The sequence below is a fragment of the Ascaphus truei genome, chromosome 3 (assembly GCF_040206685.1).
Source record: "Ascaphus truei isolate aAscTru1 chromosome 3, aAscTru1.hap1, whole genome shotgun sequence".
In the NCBI taxonomy this organism is placed as follows: Eukaryota; Metazoa; Chordata; class Amphibia; order Anura; family Ascaphidae; genus Ascaphus; species Ascaphus truei.
Genome location: NC_134485.1, coordinates 232,276,541 through 232,300,829, shown reverse-complemented (window position 1 = coordinate 232,300,829; position 24,289 = coordinate 232,276,541). Strand labels below are relative to the sequence as shown.

Sequence of the window (24,289 nt, the reverse complement as noted above, 5' to 3'; positions counted from 1 at the left end):
CTGGTAAAGAAATTGCTCTAAGAAGTTTGTCAGTAACGTTCAATATCAGTATTATTAAGGACTATACATATTTTAATATTAACACATTTACTAATGTACTGCTTACCGGTACTTTGGATCGGACGAAGTTCAGATAAGTCTCATTGTCTCCATCGCCAAGGGCTGTGAGAACACCTTGAATTGTTGTTTCATTCGCCTCCACTCGTGCATCCACCAACCTTTCCACATTAAACAAATGTGCAGCAGTATGGATAGCTATAACACAAAAACGTGTATTATTTACTTAACAAATAGTATATATACGCATTTTAGAAATGAGTACTGTAAGAACCATAGGGCCTATTTATCAACACGCAGATTGGCTTTTTTTTTTTAACGCACTGCCCCAGCTTTGCACCACAATTGCGTCATATGTGTACCAAACTTACTGCTCCACATTCATATATAAGGCGCAGATTTCTATGCAAGAAAGCTAATGTCAATGCATACTTAACAAATTCTTTGGTGCAGATTGAAAGACGGATAGTGAAGCACAGAGGTACACATTTTGATACATGTCATTATAATCTGTGCTTCGTGTAACTCCTCCCTAATGCCTCATTGTGATACTCCTCAAAAAACAAGCTGATGCACATGGCACAAAACCTGGTACAAAGTACTAGATACATTGCTGCGAAGATGATCCACACAAAGAAACAATCCCTACCACTGACTACACTTAAATATATGGTGGCCGTCTATAGCTGCAATGTCTATTGAGAAGAACATAGTGATGTACTACAGGATTCTCTTTGTCTCCTGACCAAGATGTAAAGCTACTGTAACACGGTCTACACCACTAGCCTCAACTTCTAGGGACGCATGTCTCCAGTCAAACCCGGATGAATCATGATCCTTCAAAGATTGTCCAATTTTTACCCATTTATAGAGACAATGCCAGGTGGACTATTATGTTGTTATTTTAGTTACAGCCGCTGTGCCTTCATTTTATTTATTTGGATGCACCAAATCTTTTCTTGCAATATGTTGGCCTTGACTGACAATTTTCTTAAGTAGTGCCCTTATCATTTAAATTGTTTATGTGCCTTATTGTTAAACAAGAAAACTAATTTATCACAAATCTGTTCCAATTATTCTTGCAATACGGCCCACGGCAGCCAGATGAATTAAATATTACCAATAGAAATATTAGAATTGATTGATTGACTGGAGTCAAGATTGTTAAAGTTGGGGAAAACAGATTTTCCCTTTATTTAACAGCTTTGCCCTTTATTTAACAATATATATTATATGCAATGATTATATTTATATTGATCCAAGAACATAATATAAACACCCCAGTGCATAATTCCTCATTTCTGTTTTACAAGGGGGAACGATTCCTACTTGACTCCTGGAAAAGGAGATCCCGTTTCTTGGGATCAATACCGTGCTTTATGTTTTCAAATGTTCTGCATATCCACTAATTCCTTTGCTTTCTAACACGATCTACAATCTCTTCTTGAAGTATCATTTCTGCCATCACTGGCTCAATAAGGAAAATTGCACACTCGCACTGCAACAAAGCTGTTCCTTTTCATGTCAATTGTTTGTTTTTTTCAGAATGGCAATGGTATACACCCATGTTAATTTTACAGTCCAATTCTTCTGCTGCATAATATTATAAAATAAGGTTTTTTTTTTCTCACAATGAACAATCCTAATTGGATCATTTTTCTTCATAATAAATACCTTCCCTCCCTTTGTTTAATGCAAGGTTCCTAGTTTTGGGATGTTTCTATAATATGATGTCCAAAATTGTACTCAATTTTTGGACAAAATGGATGTACTCAGCAACACTAAACAAAACTGAATATGTTCTTTACTGAATGACCGCTTTCTAACATTCTTTAGACTTATCAGTGTTCCTCTCCCTAACCCTAAAGTTTTCAACTATGTAACCAGGCTAATTGATTTTATGTTGTATGTGGCTCAGTGGTCTTAGCATAATATAATCGATACAGTAATTAGTTTAGGAAACCATATTTGTATGGAATTTGTTTGTGTTGAACATGTAGCAGGAGTACTCATAGAAACAGGGCCATCTACAGCTTGCCCAGGAGTGTCCAACCAGCCCCCCTTCCTCCCCCCCCACCATTTGGCTGCCCTGCGAGTCTCCCCTTTTTCTCTCTCTCTCTCTCTCTCTCTCACTCTCTCACTCTCACTCTCACTCTCTCTCTCTCACTCTCTCTCTCTTACTCTCTCTCTCTTACTCTCTCTCTCCCTCTCTCTCTTACTCTCTCTATCACTCTCTCTCGCTCTCTCACTCTCTCACTTTCTCTTACTCTCTCTCTTACTCTCTCTCTCTCTCTCTCTCTCTCTCTCTCTCTCTCTCTCTCTCTCTCTCTCTCTCTTTCACCCTCTCTCACTCTCTCACTCTCTCACTTTCTCTTACTCTCACTCTCTCTCTTACTCTCTCTCACTCACTCTCTCTCTTACTCTCACTCACTCACTCTCTCTCTTACTCACTCTCTCTCACTCTCTCTCTTACTCTCTCTTTCTCTCTCTCTCTTACTCTCTCTCTCTCTCTCTTTCTCTCTCGCTTTCTCTCTCTCTCTCTCTTACTCTCTCTATCACTCTCTCTCTCTCTTAATCTCTCTCTCACTCACTCTCACTCTCTCTCTTATTCTCTCTCACTCTCTCTCTTACTCTCTCTTTCTCTCTCTCATTCTCTCTTACTCTCTTCCACTCTTAAACTCTTACTCTCTTACTCTCTTACTCTCTTACTCTCTTACTCTCTTACTCTCTTACTCTTTCTCTCTCTCTCTTACTCTCTCTCTCTTTCTCACTCTCTTACTCTTTCTTACTCCCTCTTACTCTCTCTTAGGCCTCGGGCATGGTCAGCTCTTAGGCGCGCGCTTACGCTCGGCACTGAGCCCCTACAGCCGCAATGAGAGCGGCTTTAGCGGGGGCTCGTGCACGCTTCCGCACGCCTGCAGAACCGTGTGTCTTAACAAATGTTACGTTTCTGTGCATGCCGGAGCGCAGGGCCCGTCACGTGAGCGGTTCGCCCAATGAGAGCGAACCAGCTCCGTGACGTCACTGGCCCGCCCCCAGACACGCCCACGGACGGCACACGCTCTAAAGCCAGGGAAAGCACCGCTTTCCCTGAGCCTCAGCGCGGCTCCGCACGGCGAAGTGTCTATGCCCGAGGCCTTACTCTCTCTCTCTCTCTCACACTCACTCTCCTCTCTCCCTCACCACCCCCTCATTCTGCACCTCTTTTTCACTCCCTCCAGGTAGGCTGAATCCCCCACACCCTTTGTATATTTCGAAATAAATCAAATTGTATATCAATTCATTAAATAAGCTCATTTTAGGGATATGATTTATTTCTTCTACCTGCTAGTTTTTGTCTGCTATCACATGGTGTTTAATAAGAGTTTGCATGCAGCACAGCCAGAGCCCTCCTTTCCCCCCTTCCCCTCACCATAATTTTATTGAATAGGACCATCTACAGCTTGCTCAGGGTCCATTTGGCTGCCCTGCGAGTCTCCCTTTTCTCTCTTTCTCTTTCTCTCTCTTTCTCTCCCTTATCTCTTACTCTCTCTCTTACTCTCTTACACTCTTACTCTCTTACACTCTCTCTCTCTTAGGGCTTGACCCCGCTGCCTACTACAGCGTCCGCTGCAGGGACGAGAGCCCTCCCCTCAATGGCGCCGGGCCCGCTGCGGGGGGGGGCCGCAGCGCTGAGGCGAGAGCTGCTCCTGCTCTCAATAGAATTGAGAGCAGGACTCGCGTAGAGCGATAAGGCACGCCCCCCGGCGGTTCAGCCAGTGAGGGCGAACCTGCCGGGTGATGTCATGGCCGCGCCCCCATCACTCCCCTGCCACGCCCCCCCCGGTCTCTCTTCCTGCAGCTCCCTGCAGACCAGGTAATCGGCTGCACGCGCCGCCAATCTCGCGGGCGCGCGTTGCAGCTGAGTTACCGGGGCCTTAGCCTTACTCTCTTACTCTCTCTTACTCTCTCTCTCACTCACTCACTCACCTCTCCTCTCTCCCTCACCACCCCCTCATTCTGCACCTCTTTTTCACTCCCTCCGGGCAGGCTGAATCCCCCACACCCTTTGTATATTTAGAAATAAATCAAATTGTATATCAATTCTTTAATTAAGCTCATTTTAGGGATATGATTTATTTCTTCTACCTTCTTGTTTTTGTCTGCTATCACATGGTGTTTAATAAGAGTTTGCATGCAGCACAGCCAGAGCCCTCCTTTCCACCCTTCCCCTCGCCATATTTTTATTGACTCCCTGATAAGGATAGGGCGGGCTAAGGGTAAAAAAATTCAGTGACCCATATGAAATGCAATTTATAGTTAATTTCCGAAGAAACAAAGAAACCAAATCTAACCATGCTAAAAGCAAAGATGAACAAAGTTCATCAAAAGTGCTCAAATGACTATAGAGAAAATGGTTATTATAATGTCCATATAGACTTTCTTGATTGAAGATAGAATAATGCAGGCATCTAATGTAAATGTGAGTGATTGGTATATAGGTGAGCGTTATGTATAGGACATATATATTGAAGTCCTAGGGGTGCTGTGAATGGAGAATGATTGGCTCCACCACATCACTCCTAATAAGGACAATGTCACACACGCTTGCAACCACCTTTGTAATATACCTTCCAATATAAAATAAAGGATAAAACTCACATGAGAAAAGCCTGTCTTCTTCTTGTTGGTGGCGTGCATCCGAGATAGCAGTAGATAGATGAGAATTCTGCAGGAGGCAGTGTGTCAGGGCACAGCCATGAATGATCAGGATAACAGCTGTTATCCTGATCATTCATGGCTGTGCCCTGACACACTGCCTCCTGCAGAATTCTCATCTAAAAGCAAAGATGAGTTGGGTAAGGAAGACAATTAGATTGTTAAATTATTCACAAAAGGTTGGTTTTGTCCATATACTTTAGATTGCATGTTTAAAGTTGTAACCTGTGAAATATACCATGTTTGTTGGTCACCAACCTGTATGAAGAGCAATCATCCATGCTACCATCTTATGAAAAGTAATGTTTCTATCCAGCTGACGTCTGAGGCTTCGCCCACAGCACTGCAAGGAAATATATAGAAATTATAGAAACACATATGAAACAGATATTTCAGCCGCATGTGCCGTTTATCCTAATAATCTAGAATTTATTACTAGCAAAGTAAAATTACTTGCCACCTTCCCTAAGTCTGTTCAATGGCGAGATCCCATGAACACAAATCCTGTTCGGATCATTTTTATAACCCAAAATAAAACCTTTATAAAAAATCTAAAGGTGAGTATTGTATTTACCACTTTAATTATAATATTATTAGTATAAGAATTTTATTTAGCAGTCAGTTTAGACTGCTGCTTTAACCCCAACAGTGATCATGAATTTACTTTACAATGTAGTGTGCGTCTAGAACAGTGTTTTCCAAGCTGGGTTCTCTGGACATCCCTAAAGGGTTCCATGCAATTTTCAGGTCATTTGAAAATTGTACAAAGTAAAAAAATAATTTACAATACATCTGATCTCAGACGCACTATTATACAGTGTTGGGGTTCCTTACAATGCATCTGATCTCAGACGCGCTATTACATAGTTACATAGTTACATAGTAGATGAGGTTGAAAAAAGACTTCCGTCCATCAAGTTCAACCTATGCTAAATTTAGACAACAGATACTTTATCCTATATCTATACTTACTTATTGATCCAGAGGAAGGCAAACAAAAAACCCCATTAAGGGGAAAAATTAATTCCTTCCTGACTCCAAGATTTGGCAATCGGATTAATCCCTGGATCAACATCCTTCCCATGTATACTTATTTGGTATATCCCTGCATACCTTTCCCATCTAAAAAGATGTCCAACCTTTTTTTGAACAAATCTATTGTATCTGCCATCACAGTCTCCATGGGTAATGAAGTCCACATTTTAACTGCCCTTACTGAGAGGGTTGGGGTTCCTTACAATGCATCTGATGTCAGACGTGCTATTAGAGAGGTTGGGGTTCTTTACAATGCATCTGATCTCAGACTCACTATTAGAGAGGGTTGGGGTTCCTTACTATGCATCGAATCTCAGACGCAATATTAGAGCGGGTTGGGGTTCCTTACAATGCATCTGATCTCAGACGCGCTATTAGAGGGTTGGGGTTTCTTACAATGCATCTGATGTCAGACGCGCTAGTAGAGTGTAACGGATCAGGGGACTCGCAGTTTCCAGCGTGTCCCCATCACCCCAGGTTCCACAGTGCCTAGTCCCTCCACTCCCCTATGTCCACAATCTCTACCTTCCTCCCTCAGCCGTTCCTCCACGGCACAGTCCGTATGCCCTGGCTGACACTCTGCAAACGCACACGGTTCCCTCACCTGGCGCGCGCGTTCACGATCGCGGGTTCCCTATCGTGGGTCACGCGCTCCTCGGCGTGCCTCTGTCATCCCTGTCCGTTCCCTACCTGCTTCCTCTGTTCCTCATTCCCCTCTGTCTCCTCTCCCGTGCACCTCCTCTGCTGGTCTTCCCCCACGCTCTGGTGCGCGCGCATAGCAGGGTTACAGAGGGTGCGCGCACCCGCTCTAATTACTTACCGCCCCCACGCTCTAGCTCTGCCCCCGTCGGTTGCAAGCTATAACTTGATTACCTCCCTGTTTCCTCCTCTGCTCTCTCTGACCTATCCCTGCAAGTACCCACTCTAACCTCTGCTCCTCCCTGCATCCCTATTGGCCTTCCTTCCCATATAACCCCACTCTTTCCTCTCAGTCCTTGCTCTGCATAGCTTTCCTGTAGCTCCTGTGTGTGCAGTGTCTATGCCTAGCTCCCTTGTTTGTTTCAGCCCTGGTTCCTGTCCCTGCCCGTTTGGATTCCTTTGGCTTGAACTTGAACTCTGCTTTGGACCTTGACTACGCTGCTCTCTCCTGCCCTTGAACCCTGGCTTTCGGACATCACTACGGTGCTCTCTCCTACCCCTGAACTCTGGCACTTGGACATTACCTTCCGACCTCTGGCATCACACTCCGGGCATGCCCTCACTGCTGTGGGTGCGTGTTATACCCTTACCCACCTCAGTACTGGGGACTGGCCAGGTCTACAGGCATACAGGCGTTACATAGAGAGGGTTGGGGTTCCTTACAATGCATCTGATCTCAGACTCACTATTAGAGAGGGTTGGGGTTCCTTACAATGCAGCTAATCTCAGACGCGCTATTAGAGAGGGTTGGGGTTCCTTACAATGCATCTGATCTCAGACACGCTATTAGAGAGGTTTGGGGGATCCTTACAATGCATCTGCTCAGACTCACTATTAGGGAGGGTTAGGGTTCCTTACAATGCATCTGATCTCAGACGTGCTATTAGAGAGGGTTGGGGTTCCTTACAGTGCATCTGATCTCAGGCGCGCTATTAAGAGAAAATTGGGGTTCCGCAGAATTTCACAATCTAATTATAGGGTTCCTTAATAAAAAAAAGTTTGAAACCACTGCTCTAGATCTCCTGCAATTAAGAATATCCCCTCAAATATTATGCAGAGAAAATTTAAATTTATTTGCATTAAGATTATAGCTTTGACAGTTAGTATTTTAATGGTCAGTTAAAAAAAAGGGGCACATTTCTTCACAGTTGCATAAATAGTTGTGTTATATCTGTGCAATCAATAGATGGAATATTGTGAAACTGCCAGATTAAACAGCCATGGGGAAATACGTGTAACAAACAAGAAAATGAGAAGTAAATATGGGGAATAATTTCCATGAAACAAATGTAAAGATCATAAAAAAAAATCTATAAAGGAGAAGTGCAGAGCAATGGTGGGGAAAGGGTGCTACTGTGCATAAAATAAAGGATTACAAAGCAAGAAGTGTCACTGATCCCCCATTCCTGTATGGCATAATTGAGACCCATGCTTCACCTTTATAATAAAATGACATGAGGGATATGAAGGAGCAGGAGTGGATAAGAATAGCTCACCTACTCTGTGTCTTCAACCCTCACAACCATTGCATCGTTCTCCAAAACGTCATTAGTTTTCTCTGTCTTTTTCCACATTCGTTTCTGGGTTTTTTCCCCCACATTATTTGTTCAGCATGACAAATATTGAGGTGTAATTACTTTTTTTCACACAGCCTATTCTGCAGCCTGTGCTGCGATATTGATCTAGGATATTGTGTAAGACAGGAAGACTAACTTAACATATTCTTATCCATGATCTCCAGAGGAGTTACTCTTGTTGTACAACTTAATTAGGCTGAAAGAGAAAAGTAATTTCTTCATCTTTGACCTAGCAACACATTTTCTGAGTATATACTGTAGGTGTGAATGTCTAACAAAGTGCTTTACCACATTTTTCCCATGTATATTTTCATACATTTCGACCATTTTCTCCAGAATGTTGACACTTTGTGAGAAATTTGGGGAAATGCAGTATACAAAGGGACATGAGACTGGCAGTATTTTTAACAAACTGTTTGCGGATCTCTAGTTTTGAATACTAATCAACAACAATTCTGACCTTCTGTGTGTTTGTGGCACACAGTAGGCAATTCACTACTTGAAAAGCAGACAGTCATAGCAATATTTCAGGGTCTGCAATCTTAAAAAAAAGCTTGGCGAAATCGCAAATTCATGTAAAAATTTGTGATTTTTGAGCAATGTGAAATTTCGCGACTGACGAGATTTACGGAAAATATGTTCAAAAAGTAAATAATTGCACACCACTTTTGTAGACATTTATATGTCTCTTATTTCTGCAGATTAAATGTCTTATCCCTTATGTGACACTTACCTTGCAGGCGCATGATCAACTGTTGTACCCAATCACTGTAGAGTTTTGAGCCAACTTTCCTAAAGCATTATTCCTTGACATTCTGTCTTAGCATTTAAAATATGGAGAGATTTGCAGTAGGATGGAATCCTTTAGTGCTTTTTAAAAAAAATAATTCTATTTCTCTGTGATGACATTTAAAAAAAAGAATATGACCTACGTTAAATACTATCAGACTATAATGGGTTCCACACAGGACCGTCTATCAGCATTATAGGCCCCCGGGCAAAGCAGTGCACTGGGCCCTGCAAAATTTCTCTTGCGAATGCAGACATGCCAACTCTCTGCTACAAGTCGTAATGTTTCTCCTTTACCGAGTTAGCGGGAGATTTGAATGTTGAGGCGGGTGATCGTAAAATTAGTGTTAAATTCTGGTCTGTGCATAGATTAGCATGGGGCCCCTAAGCTCGTGGGGCCCCCGGGCAACTGCCCAGCGTGCCCATGCGTTAAGGCGGCACTGGTTCCACAGTATGTACTGTAAAGTGCACTGGTATTTATTTGTGTGCAATCTTACCCCAACGTCTCATACCAGGTATTTGGAAATAATAACAGCCACGGCAAACAAACAGTTTCCTGGAAGAGAATCATTGCCATAGACTCACCGCACTGGACCCTCGCAGAAAAGAAAGTAGATTTCGACAGACAGGCAAAAGAATGAGCAGGCAGTTGAAGTTCAGGCAAGCGGCTGGAGCTCTGGCCCAGGCCAGTGCTGACTGCAATAAAGTGTGGAATGGGAGAGCCGGGTTACATTTTGTGTGTTTTACTCCAGTGAAAAATCTTACTATGGAAAAAGGACATTGCTCACTTTACTTTCAAAATAATGCTTAGATCATACTTATTAGCAAAGTAAAAAAAAGGAAACATTTCACAGATTTCAATTTAATACAATAGAAAATGGCCTTGTGATTCCTAAAATGTCTTTATTGGTGTTCAGCTGGCATTACTGTGCACTCATTGAACATTTAGCAACTGATTTATGGCCTATTTACGCTGCAAGAACAGAGACAAGTTTGTGTCTTACAAAAACAAAATGGCGGTTAAAGTGGGTAAAAAAAGTGACAAGAGATCCTCCACTGTAACAAGGCAAAGCAAAGACAAAGTCCCCAAACCTGTTTCATTCACCCCAGTATGACATTATCACACCTGCAAATATGTGCGTTAATGTCAAGCAAATAGGCACACTGAGTCTGTCACCTTTTTGCTTTGTATTCATTTTAAACCGAAATTAATTTCCCTACTGTGTCATACTGTACAAACTGTTATACAGCAAGTAAAAGCTCTACGGAAATCATGTTTAAAGTGGATAAGAAGCTTAAACGTGTCATGATCGATCAATGTGCTCTCCTACATATCATGACCCAGAGTCCTTGCCTGTTGCCATGCAGCCATGTACAATAAAAAGCATGTTTAGACGGCCTATTCAAGATACACTGGTGGTTTCTTTGACCCTATCTCACTTGAATGTATTTTTTACTCTGTCTCTTCAAAACATAAGGTTACAATGTACAATTTTTTGGTGTGTGAAACGTATACTCATGTGGATTACCAGATCCAGTGTATAGAAGAGTTAACAATTAAAGCTGCAGTTCAGTCAATATCCTGCATGTGTGTTTTTTTTTAATAAATCAGCTCTGTAGTAAGAAAAAATACTTTTAGCATTTTCTGTTTTTAAAAAAACAACTTTGAAAGACCAATTTTCTTGTATTCTATTTTAACAGCCATTTGCTAAGGCACTGCCCCTTCATGTCCTGTCACAAGCCCTGGCACACCCCTTTGTCAGCCCTGCCCTCCTTCTAGCATTTGTCAGTGCAGGAATGCTCATGAATATTCATAAGCTTCCACTGCCAGTCAAGCAGATTATAAACAAATCCCAGCTTTTAATATGTCACCAAATTTCGACCTATCAATACATGGAAAACGAATTGACCTGCAGCTATACAGTTCTTTAGCTAATTAGAGATTGCCCACATAAAACTATTGAAGTAAAAAAATAAATGTAAAAAAAAAAAAAGACTGAACTGCAGCTTTAAATCATTATCGTAATGGGTACCCTCGAGTCATATTATGTGCACTGCTTATCTCTTGAAATAGTTTTACATTATACTGTATATTGAAACTACTACTGGAACTTCACAATATGAAGCAGGTTTATGGCCCTTGAAATTATACTGCTACAAAATACATAATCACAGGAAAATGTTCATCATTCCTCTGCGTTTCTGAAATCCAGTTCAAAGAATGATCTACAATCTGCAGAATTGTACCAACGTTTTATGGTACTTCCCAAAAGATAGCATAAAAAAAATTATTAAAAGGCTGTAAAACTTACCCCGTAAATCTCTCTGGAGTAGTAATATTTTTCACCAACATCGTAGACTTGATAGAAGTTCACAAAAAGAAAAGCATTCAATGCAAGCCACACAAGCTGAAAGAGACACCATAACCGCTGCTTACATTGTATATAAGAGACAACATTCTCATTAACGCGAGTTCCAGTGGAGTCTGCAGCACACTGCTTTGCGTCCAGTAAACAGGCTAGCAGCATGAAGGCCTTTTAAAAATGCAATCTATGTTGCATTTTAACAAGCTTTCCCCCCCTATATTAATTGCTTTGTTTTTTGGGGGTGGGGATATCAGAAAAAGAGCTCATGTTCTCTCATTAGAAGCCACTGTTTTGCTGTCTATTGATTTATGTGAGTCAATCAATTTGTGAAAGGGATTAAAAATGCGTAAACAGTTCTGGAGATTTGTACCAGTAATCATTCACAGAGAAACCTGTAAGAGGATGCCGTGTGGTACAGTATGGCTGTCTGTGTGGAATATTTAATTGTATGTAAATTACTATTGTGTTACAATTAATACATTGCCATTAAGAAAAGGCATTTCTCCAACATGACTTTGGACATTTATTTGAGACAGTTTGTGGGGTATTCATAGTCCATAAACTGCAAAAATATGGTAAACATAATACTGCCAAGTAAAAATATTCCCAATGAAAGCAGTGGGATTAAAAAACTAAATAAAAAGTGCTGCAGCTTCTTAGCATAATTATTCTCCCAGTTAGGAGACTGTCCTACTGTACATAACCATATTGTTCCATGTAGGAGAAAGTATAGTATAAGAAGGGCACTCCTAGAGAGCAGTGGGTTCAAGTGCCAGGCTGAGTAGGCGGAAGACACAGAATATAGCAGATATGGTGAGGTTTTATTTACATATTGATGTCCCAATCTTCACATAGAGCCCCTAAGTAGGGTTGCCAGGTAGCTTGTCCAAAAATACTGGCCAAAATGGTGAAAGGTGCGTCGCACGCGAGAATCGTTGGTGGGGAAGAATGTTATTTATAAATGACCTGACTGTTACGTAATTTTTTCTAAATTTCACTAATTTATATTCTGTTTCCTAACAAATCTGGGGAGGAGCCTTGTTGGAGAGTGCCCCTCCGAGGATTTTTTTTTAGGAAATTGAAAATTAAATAGTGCAAATTGGTGCATGTTTGGAGTGAAATTTAGAACAAATTACGTAATGGTCAGATAATTTATAAATAACTGACCTGTAGTCATACAGGCTCATGGCGAGCAATACTGCACAACTCCTCATCCTCTCCATCCCCTTAACTCTCACCCCCTCCCCTCATCCTCTCTCACCCCCCTCCCTTCATCCCCCCTCCATTTATCCTCTCATCCCCCCCCTCCCTTTATACTCTCATCCCCCCATCCTTCATCCTCTCATCCCCTCCCCCCCTCCCTGTCATTATCACCCCCACAGGACAGCCATAGAAGACACATACATAAACACACACACCAGGACAAAACAGAACAAATACACACAGGACACACACACATACATACACAGGACACAGGATACAGCCTCACCTCTCTCTGCTACATGCTTTTCTTCGCTCTTTGGCCCCACTCCCCAGGCCCCTGCTACCTCCTCCTGATTGGCTGCATTACACCAATCAGGATGGAGGAAGCTGTCCAGCCCCCTAGTAGCAGCAGTCCTTCTCAGACTGTGTCCATGCAGCAGAAGACCGCGCGGGTGACATCACCCACGTTAAGCAGGAGCGTTTTGTGGCCAAGGTAGATGCACTGTGAGGGGTGTGTCTTGGGGCGTGTCTAATGGCGTACTGTGATGTCACGGAGCTGGTTCACCCTCATTCGGCGAACCGCTCACGTGACCTGACCGCCATGCCGAGGAATCAAATTGAACTGATTCCTCGTGCACCACACGCCCCCTCCTGCTGTCCGGCACGTAATCTATGGGCGCGATCAATGCCTTAAGGCAATGTGGTCATGCCGCATGGCTCTACGTGGTGTTCGCCAGCATGGACGCCGCCTCAGGAGAAATCATGCGATTGATTACTAAGTCCAAAGAGGTAATACCGGACACATACATGTCTGGCATTATCTCTCCATTTTTACCGGACTGAGTAAACAAATACCGGGCTGTCTAGTTCAATAACGGACACCTGGCAAACCCTACCCCTAAGGGGCAGAAGCACTGATGTGTAAATACAATCTCACATCACTACTGCAAAGTCCCTAGCATGCTCACCCTTCTATGTTCTTCTATATATATGTAGCCCCCTGTAAACAGCTCAGGCTATACCTATCTTCCTTCTACTGTGCTGTTAAGATCAGGTGCCAGTAATCATTATGGGTTTTCCCCATTCATAGCCCTAACCTGAGTGGTAGACGCAGGCCTGGACTCTGCTGCAGGCGTGAGCCAGAGGGGAGGTTCTGCTGACACCATGAGGGGAGGGGCTAGCTCTATATTTAGCAGCCCACTCCGGGGAGCAGGAGAGAGTTCTTCTTCTTTGCTGTGTGCCGTGTTCCTCTCTTTTGATGGTTCTTCGGAAGAGAGAGTAGCTTAGAAAGAGTTCGAGTGAACTGTGATATCGAGAGTCTAGAGTTGCTGAGTATTATGCCGTGAGCCACGAATCCTGCGGAACGGTCCGAGGAGTATCAGGAGGCTACGGGCTCCCCAGCGCAGCGTGCCGGATGAGAGCGAGAGGAACTAAACTGATCAGCGTCTATAAGTAGAGCTGATAGAATTATAGACTGGTGGACCAATGCCCTCACCCCACTGCCAGGGGTGATGGGGAGAGAATTCAAGACCCACCTCGAGGCTAACCTCGGAGGTGGGCCACGGGGTATTGAAGCCCTAGCTCAGACCATCCTGTTGGAAGAGTGACTTGGAGGGAAGGAGAGGAGGAAGCCCTTGGGCGAAGGTGAGCGGTGTGTACCTTGTCTTGGCGATTGTATTGCGGCTGCTGGAAGCCTTATCGTTGGGATATCGTTGCTCTGTCAAATAAAGAGACTGTTCTGCATCCGTAAAGACTGTGTGTGATTTGGAGAGTATAACCCTGGGACCTGAGGGGTTCTTCTATACCGGTCCTGTCCCATTACCCTGGGAGTATAGAATATGGAGGCGCTGCACCACTAAGAGATCATGGAGGCTATCACCCCAGAAGCCCAGTTCTGTCTCCCCCACAACACCGCGGGAAGCTCAGGCCCTCCTGTTCCTAACAGGTATGCACCACACCGCATGTAGGGGGGGGAGGAAGCAGGGTTACATTTGGAGGCGCCACTGAGAGGATATCTATCAGAACAGGACCAGCTGATAGCGAGGCGGAACAGGCAGACTAAGATGCACTCTCCCGGCAGGTGTTTTAAGCAGGTAGTGTGAGGCAACTGGGGGGGTCATAGCGGTAACCAATCCGGGGACCATGGCCCAGGGCCGCGTTACGGAGGGGTGGATAGTTAGAGTTGATCAAGTCCCTTGAGGTGGGTAGCGTGAGTCACTGGGGGTGTCAGCCTGTTAACCAGCCCTGGGACCATAGCCCAGGGCCACGCTATAGTGGCTAAAAACAGGAGATGCCCGTACCTAGACAAGAGGTATCTTAGCTATCACCCGCAAAAACAGAGGACTTGCACGTAGATATCGGGAGTACAGTGCATACAGTATGAAGATGCAGAGTTCACATTTGGAGGGAAAACATGGTCTAGGAACGAGATACCCGTTAGACATGGAGAGTAGGGCACAGGCACATTTGGAGGGAGTATCCAAGATGGCGGCCATCCCTACATGTGCTCCGCGGAGAGGCGGGCTAAAATGGCGGTTCCCGCTGAGCCTGGAGCAAGCACGTGAGATTTGCAAAAGGACTGTGAGACAGTTGTGGCGGGAAATGTGCAAGAGTCTGGCGCCAAACCCAGATTTCTTGCAGGAGGAGTGGAGTGGCGCGAAAGCCGAAAGGCCACGTCATGCTGACAAGGAAAAGACCCCGCCTCTGGATTCCGCCAGAGGGAGGGGGCCCACCAAGAGCCAATCAGGAAGGTCCTCCCCCGCGAAGGGAGGGACCGGAGACCTGAGCGAGGAGCGTCATTTTTTTCTGGCATTCAAGGAGCAAGGAGTTGGAAAACTGAGTTGTCCTCCCTCTGAACGAATCATGTCAGAGATAAGTACCTCCATTCACCAAGTACCTGGAGGCCTACTAGTCGTGGCAGTAGCGGAGCACGAATATGTTCGGTGCTTGTGTGAGCACTGCGGACTACCCGGTGCGGTACTGAGTACCAAGGCCCGATGTGCTAAATGTGGCAAGTTTTACTTGTGGCCAACCGAGCCACGGGATTTGTTCGGCATGCCACGGGGTGCCTCTCCAGGAACTTTGACGGAGGTGGCCGACGATAAAGAAAAGACTGCCCTGGGTCCCCGTTATACCATATCGGGAGGAACCAAGGCTCAGCTAGTTATTGAACTAAGCAAGCTGGCCACCCAGACAAGCGCGACCGCAGTGGCGGTACTGGTACACAAATGAGAACATTTTGTACCTATATCCACTGGTTGTATCGCTGACGAACCAGGTGACTCCCCAGTGGAGGAACCGATCGTGATTTCGTCGTCAGAGGAGGAGATGGGTGTAACATCGGTGGCGATGCGCCTACCGGCGAACCACCCCAAAGGCATCAAAAGAGAACAGACAAGTCCGGGGACCATCCGACGGCGAACGCTGGTGCGGCCGGAGGCCCGTACGAGTCCCACCGCCGTGGTGACTCCCAGTGCAACGGAGACGGAGACCGAGACGATCCTAGCGGAGCCCGATGTCATCAAAAAGCAGCGGAGTGGTAAGGAGACCCCACAACCCCCTTACTCCCGCCAGGCACAGACCGCATTCACGGTGAACGAGAAAGAGAGGCTTGAGGCCTACTTGTTCGATCGTGTACTGGATGACTCTGCCGGCGATTCGGATAACATCAGTTCCGGTTCCACCGGGGAGAAAAGTCCCGGGGAGTGTTCTCCTCTCGGAGCTCAGACTCAGCCATTGCCCTGGCTCTCCTAAAGAGTCTTGGTCCCTCCCGAGAGCCCCAAAGCATGAGGGGGAGTGCCGCTAAGAAGACGCTCATTGGGTGGGGTGTTACCCGTTTGCTGGACAATGTTCTGGACGTTTCTCCTACCCCAGCCCTTATCCCCCCTGCCCCGGCCACTGACCCTGCCCCGTCACGAGTGGTGCCACCGGGACCTACCAGGGATAAATTATGTAAAAACCCCAAATACTCCAAGGACTTGTGGGATTGGGAACTGAGTGATGAGGGATCTGAAGGGGAGATACCGTATTCAAGCGTAATACCTGTGCCTAACCCTGTACCGTTTTTTCCTACAGCTAGAGGGAAAGCCCGCGGTTCACATACTCCAGCAGAGGCTGGGCCTTCCTGACCAGTGGTGCATAAGATGAATCCTACAAGGTACATAAATGCCAAGAGAATGCTCGTGATCTACTGATGTGGGTACATACGGTGTATCATAACCGGTAGAGTCTGATGTAGAGCGCACTAGTCAGGCAGCTGAGTACGAGCACCGCTATAAATGGTGGGCGCCATTGTTCACCGGGTACCACGGAGGGATGGACCGTACGCGATTCTTGTTGATTAAGAATGATGTAGTAGACCATTGGTGGGCGGCTGGTTCTTTCACTCCGCAGGAGATGGGGGATGAGGTAGATCACCGGTTGAGGGAGATAGAACAGAAACCTATTGTATCTCAAGGCCCCAGTATATTGTATGACAAAGTAGCCTCCGAGGAGCCATTGTTTTGGGTACTGCCAAGCAGGGCAGGGCATCGCACGCTTACCAAGCTAGGTCGAACTGACCGGGCCATAATCGCTAGATACCGTCAGTCGCACGGTTATGAATATCCCTACGTGCCGGAGCCCATCATGAGAGAGGTTGAAGATAACCGAGACAGTTGGCTTAGGGAGGCAGTTCAGGAATACCTGCGGGCCAAGTACGGTCGGGTGGGGTATCACAATGAGGATAAGATTAGTGAGCTAGTGCGTATATGGAGCATCGGCAGGTGTATTTACATGCACGGTGTCACATACAGGCCTGAGCATGGGCCGGTTCAGTCGTTCGCTGTGACTGTCACTGACCATAATGGACAACGTGTAAGGAAGCCTGATCCAAGGCACTATCTGTAGGGTTCTCCATGTTGGGAGTACCTGGATGTACTTACAATTACTACCTCATTATGCATGTATTATGATTGTTATGTGTGCTGTTTCTCAGGTGGTTCGCCGCAGGATGGTACTGCTAAAGATAGGTCCAAGTGGGGACCATTGGATTCCACCATAGGGAGAGTGTAGCCCCCTGTAAACAGCTCAGGCTATACCTATCTTCCTTCTACTGTGGTAAGTCCTGTTAAGATCAGGCACCAGTAATCATTATGGGTTTTCCCCCTTCATAGCCCTAACCTGAGTGGTAGACGCAGGCCTGGACTCTGCTGCAGGCGTGAGCCAGAGGGGAGGTTCTGCTGACACCATGAGGGGAGGGGCTAGCTCTATATTTAGCAGCCCACTCCGGGGAGCGGGAGAGAGTTCTTCTTCTTTGCTGTGTGCCGTGTTCCTCTCTTTTGATGGTTCTTCGGAAGAGAGAGTAGCTTAGGAAGAGTTCGAGTGAACTGTGATATCGAGAGTCTAGAGTTGCCGGTTATTATGCCGTGAGCCACGAATCCTGCGGAACGGTCCGAGGAGTATCAGGAGGCTACGGGCTCCCCAGCGCAGCGTGCCGGATGAGAGCGAGAGGAACTAAACCGATCAGCGTCTTTAAATAGAGCTAATAGAATTATAGACTGGTGGACCAATGCCCTCACCCCACTGCCAGGGGTGATGGGGAGAGAATTCAAGACCCACCTCGAGGCTAACCTCGGAGGTGGGCCACGGGATATTGAAGCCCTAGCTCAGACCATCCTGTTGGAAGAGTGACTTGGAGGGAAGGAGAGGAGGAAGCCCTTGGGCGAAGGTGAGCGGTGTGTACCTCGTCCTGGCGATTGTATTGCGGCTGCTGGAAGCCTTATCGTTGGGATATCGTTGCTCTGTCAAATAAAGAGACTGTTCTGCACCCGTAAAGACTGTGTGTGATTTGGAGAGTATAACCCTGGTACCTGAGGTGTTCTTCTATACCGGTCCTGTCCCATTACCCTGGGAGTATAGAAGATGGAGGCGCTGCACCATTAAGATCATGGAGGCTATCACCCCAGAAGCCCGGTCCTGGCTCCCCACAACACCGCGGGAAGCTCAGGCCCTCCTGTTCCTAACAGGTACGCACCACACCGCATGTAATCAGACCCAGTAGAGTCTGGGAGGGAAAGCAGGGTTACATATACATACACATATATGTATGTATGCTATAAATCTGTACAAAACACAGGGGATTTTACCTCAGAACCACAATCCACACCAAGTTTTAGGAATATAGTACTGTACAGGCATACCCCGCTTTAAGGACACTCACTTTAAGTACACTCGCGAGTAAGTACATATCACCCAATAGGCAAACGGCAGCTCACGCATGCGCCTGTCATCACATCCTGAACAGCAATACCGGCTCCCTACCTGTACTGAAGCTGTGCGCAAGCAGGGAGACTATAGAGCCTGTTACAAATGCTTTATTTACATCAGTTATGCACGTATATAACGATTGCAGTACAGTACATGCATCGATAAGTGGGAAAAGGGTAGTGCTTCACTTTAAGTACATTTTCGCTTTACATACATGCTCCGGTCCCATTGCGTACGTTAATGCGGGGTATGCCTGTATATTTGCAAACATCTGAATTTACTAAGCACCTAGGCCACTGAGAAGTATACTTTCTCCAGCTCAGGGTACTGGTGATAGGTTTGGGAACATGTCATGTCTCTATCAGTGCACTGCCCTCCACTATAGGGAGGTTAATCCTTTCACTGCCAGAGGAGACACACACTGTGCTTTGCTGTCTGTTTGCAATGACCTATTGGCCCCTCAGACACCGAAGAGATCACAGATAACATTGGCTAAAAGTGGCATGAGAAGTTCACGACAATTACTTTCAGCAAATATTAAAAAAGCATCTGCATTCTCTGACATTTCCCTGCTAGATAAAATGTGGTTGTTTACCAAGTTTGAAACAAGCAATTCATCATTTACTGTAGTATTCCTGTTCAACATATTTTCTCGTGATTATTCTGACATTGGTTTGAGAAGGCACATAATTCAGGCAACTTCCGCTATTTTGTGGTGTGTAAATATGATGTGAACTTGTTGCTCAGGGAGTTAGATACTATACTATTATATGCATTAAACTCATATAGGCTTCTGGGAGGGGATTGCTGCTTTCTGTCACGTTAACACTAATAGGGCATCTTCAACCGACAATAACGAGACAGATGTCAGTGATAATGACATGCAAATGATATGCAAATGAGGTATTATACTAACGTCGCATATTCATAAAACTCCATTAAGGTGAAGATGGGGACTTAACGTTATTTAAGTTATACCAAAATGTGGCATTACTCCTATCCAGGCGCTGAAGTAGGGCTTTTGCAGTGTCTGGGCGCGTGTAATGCAACAGTCAAGTATGATTTAAATAACAGCGTTATTTCAGGGCATTATTTGCCTTTCTTCTCTCTCTCCACTTCAGCAAAAGCCCAACGGTATTTCAGGGTCTGATAATGTCAAGACTGGCATAATAGCACTTTCTTTGCAACAGTATGCCACAATAATTTGACATTAAGCATATGCTAATGTGATGTAGCTCAGACATTTTTTTTTGCATGTGATTTATTTTGAGGATATCATGATAACTCAGGAAACCTAACATCTGTTCCGGTTTTAGGTAACGTCAGGTTATGAGCCGGACTAAACAGAACTTTGTAGATCTATCCCTTAGAACAGAGGTGCTCAACTCCAGGCCTCAAGCCCGCCTAACAGGTCAGGTTTTCAGGATATCCCAGCTTCAGCAGGGACTAATTGAGCCACCTGTGCTGAAGCTGGGATATCCTGAAAACCTAACCTGTTAGGGGGGCTTGAGGACTGGAGTTGAGCACCCCTGCCTTATAAGTTAGATCTAGCTTGGTCAGAGAATCCAACTTGAATCTTCCCACCATATTGTGCCTGAAACACCCTTCCAGTCTCTCAACCAATGAAACTGAGGCTACAATGAAAGTTTGTACTAGTGGAGAAAAAGAACCCCAACGGAGAGCACTCAACAGTGCACAATATACAGTAGAGGAGGTAGTGTATGTAGTAGTATGTAACGTGAATATTCTAAAAAAAACATTTATTGGAGTCTTGACTCAATTAAAATATATATGGACGCTAAGTACCAGGGTGATTGATACTAATATAGGCCAAAAAAGCCCAGCGAAAGTAAAAAATGCCAGACCTCAAGTGTGGGCTGTAACCCTTGATGATATGTGCGTGGTCAGAGAATCCAACTTCAATCTTCCCACCATATTGTGCCTGAAACACCCTTCCAGTCTCTCAACCAATGAAACTGAGGCTACAATGAAAGTTTCTTAGCTGTATCTTTAACCCCTTCGCAATGTATTGCAGCAAAATTATTCCGAATTTCCTAAATGAGACTGCCAGACAATGCAGAGATAACTGGGGCACTCTCATTATTTCTTTTAAACGTACTTACCCGTAAATGCAAATAAATACCTTGATTCTTTCATTTTTATAAATCAGCGAAAAAAATAAAATGGCTGTTCTTAACACTCCAAGAAAAACGACAACATTTCGACTTTTTATTTCATTTAAAAAAAGAATACTGTTTAAAACAAAAACAAAATCAACAAAGGGGGCGTTACAACTAAAACATTGTGACAAATTCAGAAATGTACAGAAAATTGGGCATTTGTGTTCGGTGGGAAAACAGCATGGGATCCAACATTCACATAGAAATTCCAAGTGCTACTAACTTTAAAAAAAAGTCCCCATTAGTATGCAATCCATGATACATTCTCTTCATTTGCAGATAATAGAAACAAGGCAAAAGTGTCAAAAAAAAATGCGTAAAAAGGGCAAATTCAAAAGCATTTAATAATAATATGTTTTGTATAGCGCTGCTAGTTATACGTAGCGCTGTACAGAGACATTTTGCAGGCACAGGTCCCTGCCCCGTGGAGCTTACAATCTATGGTTTTTTTTGTGTGCCTGAGGCACAGGGAGATAAAGTATCTTGCCCAGGGTCACAAGGAGCCAACATTGGGAATTGAACCAGGCTCCCCTGCTTCAAACTCTCAGTGCCAGTCAGTGTCTTTACTCACTGAGCCAGTCATAAGCAAAATTTAAACATTTGCTAAATGTTATTTCATGGGGGGAAAAAACAAACACAAAGTGCACTTTTGTAACTGCTATTTTTTTGTGTGAACATTTTATGCAAGTTTTTAAAAAAAAAGTGAAATAGTTTAACTTCAAACATCTCTTCACCTGGGGTAAGACACGTTGGAAAGTAAGAGCGGCTCCAATAATTATTTTGGTAAAGACATTAGAAAACAATCTGTACTATAAAGCTGCAGTCCGTGCGTCCCCCCTTCCTTCTTAGGGGATAAAGAGGAGTGGCACTCCAGTGGGCTTCACAAAATCAATACATTTGTTACCAGGATGGGAAGCAGAGCTGAAGCACATTCATTTCAGCTCAAGACCCCTGGTTTCTGAGATACTTACAAGTTAATGCACTTACTGCGTCACACGGGCCAATTGGAAGCCACAATGGATGGCGCTGACCAGCTTCCTATTGACCAGCTTAATGCTATGATATTTAAACCACCATTTTGTTTCACCTGAAGGGGACTTAAACGTGCTACTTTTACTATTAAGTATCTCGGGAACCAGGGTGTCCTGGGGTTGAAATGAACTCCATGCTGCTCTGGGGACACCCTGATTCTCATACTGGTAAAACAAAAAAAAAAGGGGGGGGGGGGTGTTAAAAAAAGGTAATCAGGCAAAACTGCAGCTTTAAAAATATTTAACCCTAACTATTTACATTTACAGTTCATGTCATACAAAATGAATCACCAGGCAGCAGAGCTATTTCTTGCATGTATTTTACACAGCTTCAAAACACCCTATTTTCGCAGAGTAAATGTGATTTTAAAATGTTTCCATTGTCATTAGAACATTTGTTAAGACTAGAATTATTATTTGGAAATCTAAAGCAAAACTTTCCATGTCTTGTGACAGAGAACGAGATGTGCCACATGCATGAACACCTTTCATGTTGGCAATAAAAAGGCCAGGTGTACAGTATAAGCCACGTTGTAAAGCATCTGTGCCTTTTCAAATACACTTTCACATCAAGAAAGTATTGCTTAAGGCTCTGGCTACCCAAATGCATGTAGCTCATCACATAGCCAAGTATATTATCTTAACACGTTGATCAATATAGTTCGCCTCCTAGAAATCATTACTAATACCAGTGTGAAGGGAAGAAAGTAAATTGCATAAATTGTACTTACAACAACAACAATGGAGAGACCTTCGTTCACAACCCAGTTACTCATCTTTGACGAGCAGTCGAGTATCTATTCTGCACTGTGCCTTTGTTTTTAATGTACTGTATAGTGCAGCTGCAGAGAAATATATATGAGAGGAAGTGAAAATAAGTACTCAACTGCAAACTGCTTCCCTTTTTACACGTCCTGTCTCTGTGATAGGAAAGTACAATTTCACAGTTATTGATGAGCAGGTAGTTACTCCCTACTCTGGAGTAACTTTAACAAACCTAAATATATACTTAGAAATGGGGGGGATAATTACTACATTAATCATTCTACTATCTTATCATCCCATTTTAATCACTGAAAAATATTTTTTTTAAATCCTGATATAACTAAACTAATAAAACATACGAAAACGTGTCACCTAAAAATGTAACCTGTGAGGTTTAAGTATAGTACCTAATGTACTATTATGTGTGATAATAATAAATCTATGTGTAGCATATTTAGTGATTCCAAACTGATAACAGTGATAGTGTGATACAAAAATAAAAGTGGAACTCAAGAAACACAGTGATGAGTGGCTTTCTCCTAAATGAGGAGTACTGAAAAAGTTCCCAATTAGGAGTGTATATTACAATCCTCGATTGAAAACTGGCAGCCTAAGGGACAAGAAGGACAGGTCTTTCCAAAACCTGTCAATACAGACATAGAACAAAAATATTCAAGTTACTGGCACAATTACAATACCAGTCCTAAGACAAGGTATGAAAACTAGTACTGTTAATCAAGAGGATATCCAGATACTTGTTCCAAATAATGGTGTTTCTGTGGAGAAAATCAAGAGACAGACAATTGAGCAGTATTTCTCCACACTGTGACATGCTGCACAATACAATTGCCTACTTTCAGCAATCTGGTAGGTCAAAAGCAGAAAGTGTGTGTCTTTAAATGCCTCCTCTGACTGTGTTTGCAGGGTCCTCTGATCTCCTACATTCTCCGACAGGTAAGTTTTACCCTTAAATAGGTAGAAAGTACATAGTACAGTACAGTTTAAAACATTTATTTTGTGCACAGACCAAAGCAGCTGGGGTCGGCGTCTCACTCCTCTCCTGATCTTGCGGCCCCCACGGGAGCTTTCACCGTCCGTATACGGTGAGACCGGAGCTGACGTTCTAGCAGTGACATCATCAGGGGAGGTGTCAAGGGAAGTCGCCGCTGTGAGATAAGAGGAGTGAGACGCCGACCCCAGCTGCTGGACGCCGCTCTGAGGACTCAAGCTGTGGACGGCATTTTCGTGTAGTGCAACTTAACCAGAAACACTGTAAGTGTAATTTTGGTCTGTGCACAAAATAAATGTTTTAAACTGTACTGTACTATGTACTTTTTATCTATGTAGCCCCCTTTCCCCTGTGTCTAGGGGTGACTACGTGCGGTGCGTTACCTGATAGGCTTACAGGAGGCCTGTTCCTCTGCTGCAGGGAGCCTGTTGTGTACGTAACGTGTATGCCAACAGCGCCTCCGCCTGAGAAGAATCCTCACACAGTGGGATAGCCCATCCCAAGACAATATCCAGTAATTACACATCAGGGTACGATATAACAGTTTTTAATGGACACATATTTATAACACAGATAATGCAATACAACACACACCATACATATATATGTACAGACCCGTGGAGTATCCCCACCG

At 44.2% G+C, this 24,289-nt stretch overlaps 1 protein-coding gene across 1 annotated transcript in view; it reads right to left on the bottom strand.

Annotated features, from left to right (window-relative positions):
- Positions 1 to 23,437, bottom strand: part of CYBB (cytochrome b-245 beta chain) — a 59,781-nt gene extending 36,344 nt beyond the window's left edge. The window contains exons 1-5 of the mRNA XM_075590302.1: positions 22,613 to 23,437; positions 11,168 to 11,263; positions 9,441 to 9,551; positions 5,014 to 5,098; positions 107 to 255 (exon numbers count right to left, since the gene is read on the bottom strand). Of these exons, the coding sequence (XP_075446417.1) occupies positions 107 to 255; positions 5,014 to 5,098; positions 9,441 to 9,551; positions 11,168 to 11,263; positions 22,613 to 22,657 (486 nt within the window). The 5' untranslated portion in view covers positions 22,658 to 23,437. The remainder of the gene's footprint in view (positions 1 to 106; positions 256 to 5,013; positions 5,099 to 9,440; positions 9,552 to 11,167; positions 11,264 to 22,612) is intronic.
- Between the last annotated feature and the right edge of the window lie 852 nt (positions 23,438 to 24,289).